This window comes from Nanorana parkeri, unplaced genomic scaffold (genome assembly GCF_000935625.1).
Source record: "Nanorana parkeri isolate BGI_ZX_2015 unplaced genomic scaffold, ASM93562v1 scaffold19, whole genome shotgun sequence".
Taxonomy (NCBI): domain Eukaryota; kingdom Metazoa; phylum Chordata; class Amphibia; order Anura; family Dicroglossidae; genus Nanorana; species Nanorana parkeri.
In genome coordinates, this window is record NW_017306287.1 from 4,034,926 (window position 1) to 4,046,076 (window position 11,151).

The 11,151-nt window shown below is 41.4% G+C and overlaps 1 protein-coding gene across 1 annotated transcript in view; it reads right to left on the bottom strand.

The window, feature by feature from the left end:
* Positions 1-9,426: 9,426 nt before the first annotated feature.
* LOC108790917 overlaps positions 9,427-11,151 on the bottom strand; it is a 20,378-nt gene continuing 18,653 nt past the window's right edge. The window contains exons 12-13 of the mRNA XM_018561282.1: positions 10,759-10,852; positions 9,427-9,497 (exon numbers count right to left, since the gene is read on the bottom strand). Of these exons, the coding sequence (XP_018416784.1) occupies positions 9,434-9,497; positions 10,759-10,852 (158 nt within the window). The 3' untranslated portion in view covers positions 9,427-9,433. The remainder of the gene's footprint in view (positions 9,498-10,758; positions 10,853-11,151) is intronic.

Below are 11,151 nucleotides of genomic sequence, written 5' to 3' on the forward strand. Positions count from 1 at the left end.
CCCCCCCCCTCTGTTGCCGTTGCCGGTTATCCCGGGCACCACTGTCCCCTATGTGATAGCAATCAAGTTAAGTGTAAAAACCCCCTTCCTGTACAGGCCATTTTGCAGTGGTTTAAGCAAGTGAGCAAGTGGTTTAAAGTGACATTAAACCCTCAGATTTTTTAACATAAACCAATACTGTAATGTGTGCCTTACTGTAATCCATGGTAGTTTCCCTTCTCTTTGCTGCTCTTCCTTTTAAATCCGTATCTCTTCTCATGCTTGGCAGAACTTCTGTTTTGCAGCAGACTGCCTTGTCTCTGGAATGGCTACACGGTGTCTGTGTGTAGGTTCACAACCTAAGCCAGCACTACAGGAAGAGGCACTCAGCTGCAAAGGGAAGTTCTCCCCCAGCATGAGAAGACATGAGGATTTAAAAGGAAGAGCAGCAAAGAGAAGGGAAACTACCATGGATTACAGTAAGGCACACATTACAGTATTGGTTTATGTTAAAAAATCTGAGGGTTTAATGTCACTTTAAGGAAAAATCCACTTTCATTAGAAAAAGAATGTAGCATATACTGTAGATTTGCTACACAAGCCAAGAGACTTTAATTCTACTTTAAGTTTAGTTAAACTTTAAAGGGATCAATAGGAATAAAAGGGAGTGCATGATAATATGCAATAATATCTTGCAGGACAATGGCATAAAATAATTTTCAACATCATCTTTAGAAAACATTCTTATTTGTACCTGCGCTCTTGGCACTCCTAGATCTTTAGGGCCAATCCACATTTATTATAACATGCATTAAGGCCCCTTTCACACGGGTGCCCTCCATTCTGATCAGCAGGGGAACCATGCATAGATCTCGTGCTATTCGGAGCAGAACAGTTGTCACTTTTGGTACATCTGTGTCTATTATTTTTTTTCCTCCATGTTGTGATAAAGAAAAAAACTGAGCTGTATGGACCAGTGTTAGGTCTATAGGGAGTCGGATGTAAGCAGACGTGTCTGTTTACATCAGGTTACCTCCGATCTCACACAATCTGTTCCTTTTTTTTTTTTTAGACCCAGAAAAAGTCGGGGATAATCCGATGCAAATGGACGCACGTCCACTTGGATCTGGCTGCCCATAGAGTAACATTGGGCTTCCAATCAGATCCACCTGTCACGCAGATCTAACTGGACCACCCGTGTGAATGGGGCCTACTGCATGAGTTTTCTTTTGCTCTAGTGCAGTTTGAATATGCATCAATTGTCTTTATTACTCATGATGACAAACGTTTCCTTATATCTATAAAAAATATATGTTTCTTTGTGAAAGATTGCAATTGTTAAAAAGAAAAAAGCCGCTTTTGTTGCATTTTGTTTACCATAATCTTCCACAAAAACATGTTCTCCTATAACAGACAGGAAGATTTGTGTTCACACACTTTGGAAACACAGTTGATGATGCATGATCAAAGTACATTACAGGACATGAAAAACTCTTATCCACAGACCGATATCAACCAGTGGGTGGTGGTGTTGTACAAGAGTGTGTTCTATATCATCTTTATTTTTGCCCGTTCCCAAATTTATACATATAAATCAATGCACTTAATATTTCAAGAGTATTAGAGGATAATGTTATAAAAGTCTTCTCAAAAGAGCTAATTCAGACTTATTGAATGTGTGACAAAAAGCACAATTTGTACTGCGAAAAGGCTGTTTACACAGCAATATAGCATTCACTGCAAGCCTAGTTCCTTCACCTCAGGCCAGTACACATGTCCTATGACTAAAAGACAAAGATGTCTGCAAACATACAAAAGGGCAGGAGTGGCTGCAAGGACCCGTGTCTGTCAGTGTATTGTCTTGTGTTAGACATTACAGTACTGTATATCGGCACTGATGATTAAACCAAGGACAGACCGTGCAGCTGCACAAGGGCCATCCTGGATTTTAAGCCTGTTGGAAGGGTGTTGGGACCCTTCCTGTTGTCTTGTAGACATGGACACTGTTCAAACTTCAAGGGGACATGAGAAGCAGAGGGAATTTTTATGATGGCAACCTGGATTTTAATATCCAAGTATGCACCTCCTTCACGCCATGTCTGACCAGCACTACTGAGACATCCGGAATTCTACTCTGTGGACACAATTGACCTCAATGAGCTGGGCGGGATGCCGGACAGAGCGTCACAAGAGTTCTTAGCAATCTGGGACACTGTGACCCAATAAGGTGCAGCCTGAGGCAACCTCATTATAGGGAGAGCCCTGGACAGGAAGCAGTCTGACCCACTTGCATAAAAAAGATCAGGTATTGGAAAAAAAACCTCTTACACTGGTGGTCAGTGAAAGAGATAACCCTGATCTTGGTGGTCAATGTAGTGCTCCCTTAGTCTGGTGGTCAACAGAGAGAAACCTCAGTACTTAGGTGTATTGGTGGTCGATGTAGTGTTTTGCCTTACACTGGTGGTCAGCAGGAAAGGTACCCCCTTACACTGGTGGTCTGGGGAAGAGATACTCCCTTACTTTGCTGGTCAGTGGAAGAGATACCGTCATACATTGATGGCCAGTAAAAGAGGTACCCCCTTACATTGGCGATCAGTGTAGTGCTCCCTTACACTGGTGGGCAGCAAGAGAGGTACTTTCTTACACTGGTGGTCATTGTATTGCTTCCTTAAACTGGTGGACAGTGGAAGAGATACCCCCTTACATTGGTGGTTCTTGTGGTGCCCTCTTACACAGATGGCCAACAGGAAATTCACCCACCTAACATCACTGGTCAAGAGAAATCATGCCTCTTAAATTGATAGTCATCAAGAAGAATGCCTCCTGTATAGAAAGCTAAAACAATAATTGACGTTAGTGGGTACTCACCTGTGAGGTCAGGCTCCACAAGTGCCCACTGTTCACAGCTCGAAGAACCCCTAGAAACCTCTGGAGGAAACCTCTGGTACCATAGAACACTACTCATGAAAGGGTGCTCCAGAAACTATTTAGGAACAAGTACCAACGTGCAACATAATTCTGTTTCTACGGTCTCTTTAAAACTAAATGTGTAAGCATGTCTAATCCTATAAAGATATATAGATATATTGTATATATATAAGGTTCAATGTAATAACGCAATGGACTCGAGACTCTGCAATGCAATGGACTCTGCAACGCAATGGACTCAAAACTCTGCAACACAACTGAAGCTGCAGACAACAGGCAGAGAAGAGCACAGCTCCGGCCACTCCCAGCACTTACCAGCAACGTAATCGTCCGCTGTTCCGGCTGCTCTTCTCTATCACCTGCCAATTACCGCCCCCCTCAGGCTAAGCTAGCGCCGGTCCTGGCTGTCAACATGCCTGCAGTCCCTCAGCCCAGTCTGCCCCTGTTACCAGTGGTGTCGCTGCTCCTGCCTGCTGCTCCAGACGAAAGGGACAGCTGCTGTGGGCCCCTTTAACTTATGGGGCCCAGGGCAGCTGCCCTTTTGCTCCACGGTAAAGATCTCCCTGCTGGAGACTACAATGTGATACCATGCATCAGAGTATGTAATAACTAACTATAGACATTAACACCCAACTTCAGCCAAAACTTTTTTCAGCCCTGGGTAGAGTAGGGAAGGGTAAGAACCTCTGTCAGATTTTTATTGCTGCCTACTGTATGTCCCCACAACAGAAAATTAAATACTGTAATTAGTAATTTCTTTTACAGGAAGGTGAGGAAACTATTTATATAATGTGTTAAACCACAAAGGGATGAAATGCAAGTTAACACTTACTCCTACAGTTATTATTCTCCTACTGAGATAGAGAGTTTTTCTGTGTCAGGAAATTCTTCACCTATTTAATGTTTTGTTACTTGTGTCACGAAAAATGCTTTCTTGAAGAAAAAGAATGCTGACTCTCGCATATTATTGGCCTTGGTGTGATGATTTATTGTAAGAAATTTTATGGGGATTCACAACTTAAACCAAGATTTCAAATATTCGAAATGTGCCAAAACTACTAACTGGGTGTGTGTCTTTTGTTAAAAGAAGTACATTGTATGGAGATATACAGTAAGATGACTGTCACAGTTTGTATTTTTTATTTGCCCACCCAGTTCTCACAATTAATTCAAAATCTACACTGCCTGGCCAAAAAAAAAGTCACACACTCTAATATTTTGTTGGCCCGCCTTTAGCTTTGATTACGGCACGCATTTGCCGTGACATTGTTTCGATAAGCTTATGCAATATCACAACATTTATTTCCATCCAGAGTTGCATTAATTTTTCACCAAGATCTTGTAGTGATGATGGGAGAGTCAGACCACGGCGTAAAGTCTTCTCCAGAACATCCCAAAGATTCTCAATGGGATTAAGGTCTGGACTCTGTGGTGGCCCATCCATGTGTGACAATGATGTCTCATACTCCCTGAACCACTCTTTCACAATCTGAGCCCCATGAATCCTGGCATTGTCATCTTGGAATATGTCCAATGTGCCATCAGGGAAGAAAAAATCCAGGGATAGAAAAACCTGGCCATTCAGTATATTCAGGTAGGCAGCGGACCTCATTTTTTGTGGACATAACATTGCTGAACCTAGATCTATTATCCAATGGAAGGCTCTGACCTATTTGCTTTGCTAAATCCAGGTGGTGACTTTTTTTTGCCAGGCAGTGTATATTTCTGGTGATAAGGCAATTTTCATCTTGGAATATGGCCAATGTGCCATCAGGGAAGAAAAAATCTATTGATGGAAAAACCTGGTCATTCACTATATTCAGGTTGGTAGCTGAACTCATAGTTTGGAGACATAACGTTACTGAACTCAGACCTGACCAACAGAAGCAACTCCAGATCATAAGACTGCCCGAAATCCAGGTGCTGACTTCTTTTTGGCCAGGCAGTGTATAAATTGCACATTCAAGTGCTTCAGACATTTTATCTCGATATGTGATTATATGAGATGTATTAAATATTTTTAGTAGTAATTTTGTTGTGTTACTTGGTATAGTAATTGTGACTTTAAAATACCTTTAAAAGGAGAACTATGAGGTGAGTGATTTCCACTCCTCCTCATAGATAGAGCCGACCTGTGACAAGAAGCTGTCACACGTCGGCTCAATAGATCGGGAAGTGATCGAAGGCATACCGTTGCTTGCTTACTTTCCCGATCATCTCCCTGCAGAGAGTGGTGACTGCTAGTCATGGCTACCCGCAGGGATTCCCCCCTCCCCTCTCTGATTCTCCAGTGCTGAGTGGAGGAACTGAGTTGGGGCTGGGGAATTTTTGTGTTTTGTATTGTTGTAAGCCTTCCCATTGTGCTCCCTGCTATAAAGGCTGGTTATGGATTCATGCATGTACCACTTTTTTCTAATAGCTCGCTATATACTGAGCTCTGGGTCACAGGAGGATGCTTTGTCCTCCCGTGACCCTTAAAAGAACTATGGGATAAAAAGTGTATCGAAACACAAGAAACAAAAGGTTATATATTGCAGCTTATAAGCCCTTAGATGTGGTGTCTGCATTTGTTTTCTTATTTAGGTTTTTTAGGTGTTTAGGTAATCCTGCCAGTAGCACACTTCCTGTCCTAGGGTGGCAACATTCACCGTACTGTATCTATGAAGGAGCAGTGGTGTACACAAGGATAATACTACTAACATTGTTATCTGTTTCTTTCTCCATAACATTTAGGGGAGGCTTCTGTAGTCCTCAGGGCTCTGGGAGCAATTGGGTGGAATTTATTAAAACCTGAGCAGACAGAATTTGGAGCAGCTGCCCATGGCAACCAATCCGCTTTTGTCTTCAGCTTGTTCAGTTAAGCTTTGAAAATCTGATCCAGATTCTGTCTGCTCCTTTTAATAAATTGAACCTCGATGTATAACAGTGCAGCACAGAAAGTTATTAGCTGACAATATTTCTGGCAGAACCAACATGTATTTTTTGTACTTATTGAACAGATATAACAAACGCTTTTGATGGTACTGTATAGTTAACAGATCAAAAGGGAGCAAATAAGAGAAGTTCATTGTTAGGGTGTACATACACTTTAAGCACTTCAATACCAGCATGTTAGGCCCCCTCTTTTCAAGGCCATTTTTCAGTTTTCAGTGCTGTGATAATTTTACTATATAAAAAGGTAAACAATAAATAAAAGAATTGTGCAAAAAAAAAAATTATTAAAAAATCTCCTTAAAGTAGAACTATGGGGTTAAGGCTTTTCCCCATAGTTCTCCTAAGGGTAACGGGAGGACACAAAGTAGCGTCCTCCCATCACCCTAGGCTCAGTATACCGCGAGCTACAGGTCACGGTATACTGAGACGCCGCAGCAGAAACGGATCCCGACAATTATGTCTGGATCCGCCCAGCTGCGTGAGTGACAGCTGGCTCTGCCTATCTAGAGGCAGAGCCAGCTGTACCCGCCCCCTCCCCCGTTTGTTCCGCCAGTCAGCGCTGGCGGATCGGGGAGGGGGGAATCCAGCCCCTCCCCTGTCAGGGCAAAGAGCCGCGACAGGATCGAGAGGTAAGCGAACGCCGTTATGTGTTCGCTCACCTCCCGATCTACTAAGCCGACCTGTGACAGTCTCATTGTCACAGGTCGGCTAGAACCATGAGGTGAGTGAAAAGCACGCAATGGTGATTTAATTTTTTTCCACAATCTTCTGGAAATGAAGAAACATGATGGTATTGAGGGGACTTAGGATGCTTTGACTAAGGAGAACTATGGGGAAAAGCCCTAACCCCATAGTTCTCCTTTAAACTCTCAAATGTTTTTTATTACTGAATCCAGATCAAACAACAAATACATTGCCCAGCAAAGGATTTCTTTACATTTTTGCCCAAACAGTTACAGTCATCATGTTTCTAAATAGTTGGCTTCAACCCTCTCAGCTCTACTTCCCTAAACCTCCTGTTGAGTACAAGATTACAAGGGACAGAGCAATCTACTGCAGCCATCCATCTACTAGCTTGAAGAAGAGAGAAGGAAAAAGGAGAGGGGAAGTAGGGAGGAGAGTGGATTGCTCTGTCCCTTGTAATCTTGTACTCAATAGGAGGTTCAGGGAAGTGGAGCTGAGAGAATTGAAGCCAACTATTTAGTGAGACACACACAGCTTACTAACACACACAAAGGTGGCTCCATAGGACCCTGCAAGGGAAAGTAGCTACCTTAAAACAGGATATCAGGACCAGTGCTCAGGGGACCATCTGATTCTCCAGGAAACTAAAACTTTTAAACATCAAGGAGCAGCACATACTGTAAGTAATTTCATCAGCAATCGCAATAGCTTAAAAACCTTTTGACTTTATCACTTTAAATGACCGAAACATCATGTTTTTTTTAACAACAAAAATATGCAAAACTTTATTTACATTTTTTTTATTTAAAAGGCAATGTACATAAAAATATATCAGTTTCCTATCTGAGTTACAACAAATGCAGTCAGACATAAAAGAAACTGGATCAATCTCGGTAGAGCCATATGATAGCCTATTACAGCATGTATCTACCTAGGTACACCCAGATGTCTACATCTCCGTCTTACTGACTGCAGCCAATCAGATCCTTGCACAGATCTATTAAACCCAGTTGTGTCAGGGCTCTGAATTCTAAGGTGCAGATTCAACATCGGAGGAACGTCTGGATAATCCATTCAACAAGGATCTCCAGGTAAATGTACTTTTGACAAACTATGAACATGTAACATTAATGAATAAGTGCACTTTTAGCTCTTTTAATACTATATTTGTGGACAGGATTTGGATTGGATCATCGAAGGTCAGTTCAGATTATATATATATTTTTTTTTAAAGGTCATTTGCAGGGATAATACCCTTTTCATAGAGAGTTATATCAAAGAAAGAATTTCCGGCATCCCTTAATATGTGCATTCTGCCTAACTTAGCTTGGTCCTGATAAGCTAACTGGGATGAGCAAGGAGCATTCACATCTAAAGGTATACCAGAGATTCCTTTTTCTATACAACAACAGAAAACATGGCACCCTTTATCCTTCTACATCCAGTACAGTTAGCTTTGTACATGCTTATAAGATGAAGGCATGTGCTGCATAGAAGTGACTCATTTTAACTCCTTCATATAATGCATTTGTCAAACATGATGTTAATTTAAAGATAAGCTCTTCAAATCACCATATCTTCATGTTATATGATCTATTTTGTACTGGATTTATGAAGATTGTTCCTAAGAAAACAACAGTTCCAACAACCAGCAATGATCTGGTTGGTGGACCTGAATCAACCAGGTATGAGGAACATCTTTGTAGCCATTCCCAAGTCAGTGTGAGCTGATCTCAATTATGAGGGTGATAAATTAGGGCTTTTCCCTATGCCAAGCTGCAGGAGGGTGCATTTTGGTGGTGGTGAAAGACCAGATGGCTTAGCAAAGCTGAGATGCGTCCTAGTCTCATAACACGAGTGATCTTGAGCAGACCACAGCTCGAGGAAGTACTGATGTATAGATAGGACAAAGAGGCGCCAGGGACAGCAGAATTGGTAGGGATTTACTGCCCCAAAATAATTTACTGCACTGTACATTGAGGGAGTTAAGACATATCTGCTACCTGATCATCAGTATGGACACTCTTTCAGGTTAAAAACAACAAAACAAGCCCTGATTTACACATCTGCCATCACTTACAGACTAGCCCAATGCTTGGCACCCACTTCCTGGACCCGTCTGCCACCCAGTCAGGCATAGAAGCCCATCCCCAGCAGGCCATGTAGATATCCAGCCAGGCTTATGCAGTCAGGACAATGAAAGAGGATTGGTCGCCAGCTTTAGATCAACATTATGTGGGGAATCTAAACAGTTGTTTATCATATTAGGTTCACCCATGACTGTTGAGGTTTACCTGGAACAGATGTTCACAAGCATTTGCTATTCATTTTTTCAACATATGCACCTAAAGACAAGTCAGCAATGGAAGATCTGAAATGATACCTTTAAGCAATCCCTTAACAGAAGTTCATGGATTTTACACAGGTGTTTCTAATTAGAAAGGTAGAGAGAAGCTTAGGAACCTGACATATTGTACATAATAGAGTAGGTCATGATGAATTATATGCTTTTATACTTGTGAAGATGACACCATACGTGTTATTGTCTTAGAACAAGAGGAATACTACGGTCAGCATGAATTACCAAAAGATTAACAGTCTTCATAGTCCACTGTAGAAATGTTCCACCACTGGTAATAGTAGCAATTGTCACAAAAAGGTTGTTTAATACAAAGCAACCCATATTTTTCCTGCTCCAAAACCGAACAATGGCCTTGTTCCAAGAGGAGTGTTGTCCCACATAAGCAACAGGTGCATCAATTTCCTGCTGTGGTGCAAATACTGCTCAGGTGTTGCAAGCTGCAGTTCTGACCTAACAAGGCCATGCTTATTAGGCTGAGCCTACAGAATAGATGGGCCTACAACAGCCCTCTTTACTTGGTCCATAGTTTCTTACTTTCCTTGCTTGTCAATACTCCATCGCCAGATCTCTGTGTGCATTCATTTCAATGCTGGTGTAGTTTTGTGGTGTCCTGCAGGGGTAAAAGATACAATGGTAAGTCCAGCAGTTTGATTCTGAAGCTCTATATAAACATAAAACACTGACATTCATTATAAGCTGTGTTCTGGCAAAAATTTGCAACTATCTTCAGTATCCCTCATAGACCATGATTAAAAAAAAGGAACTACTTCAAGTGGAAGACAAAATCTAATAATTTTGTGGTCCTGCTGACTTGGCCGAAATTTGACCAGTAAGTGGCCTGGTCGGAACGCCTACATTCAACAAAAGTCGTTTTTTTTTTGTTGTTTTTTTTGTTATTGACTTTTGTCAAAGGAGCCAAAGACGATCTGAAAATTTTCAGCTGCTCAGTAACTACAGCCAATCAGCTACAGTCAATGGTCAGGTACTCATTTAATGGATTGGGAAATCAATGGCCAATGTATGGCCAACTTTACAGATTGAATCCCAGAATCCTTTGGTAGAGATCACACAAGCAATGTCTTGCCCTGACTAGGAATCGGAAAAATGTGGATTTCCGATTTTTTACAAAATAAGTTAAGCTTTCCAAGATTTTCATTGATATTTATTTACAGCATACAAACATGTTAACACGAATATGTCAGAACTAAATCTGCTCTAATATAGAAATCTTTCGTGTTACATATTTACTTTCCTCAGAAAATCCAGTCAGCATAATCAACATCTTAAAGTTTGTTTTCTTTAGAAAGCAGCTATAGCCTGAGTAAAAAAGCCTGTCCTCTGCCAGCATGAAGGTGCTTCTGTGTGGAAGCAGTGGTCTCTCTGCAGTAGTCAAACACACTCCTGCTGAGTCAGAGCTAGAGCTTCTCCATCAGCAAAGCTCATGCGCCCACACTGCTCCCACACAGAGAGCACAGGTCCTTCTCAGCACCATGCTGGCAGGAAGTAGGCTTTTTCTATTCAAAATATGACTGTTCTGAAGAAAACAAACGGCAAGACTTCTACCATTGTTTGTTTTGATGCCCCTGTTATCCTGTTATATACTTCACTGATATAAACTGAGCGTTCACTGGGCTTTAAACAAAGCACCCTGTTAACATAATAATGTTTCCCAGCTGTCACTTTCGCTGGACAGCTTGGCCTGCATGTAACGGTGGCGAAATATATACATAAAGCCTGTGCAGATATAAAAGGAATTCACATACTGAATACTATAACAACAATGATTACTCCAATACAGTTACCAGAATATAATATTTTTCTAACTATCATGCGCTCTTAAAGCTGCAGTTCTGACCTATGTCCCAGCTCACCTTTTACGCAGGTAGATTATAAATCCAACTGCTCCAAATATTATGAGCAGCAACAGCAGCACTAGAAGAGAGACTTGCCAAACCTTAAAGGATTCTGACAGGGAAAAAAAAACACAACACACAGGTTAAATAAATATATTTCAGTGGATTTCTTGCAGAACAACAACTCTCATCATTCACATCCAGTATGCTTAAAATAAAAGAAAGGTACATAAGTAGGCACCAGTCGTATTTAGAAAAAATAAGCCGTAGAAACCAGGAGGAACCCTTTGCCAAGGTGAGTCCTGAATGCAGGGTTCTACTACACAGGTAGGACGTGACTAATTCATTTTATTCCCCTGCTACATACAGTATGTCAATGCTTCATTTTGACACTTTTATATCATTGGTAAC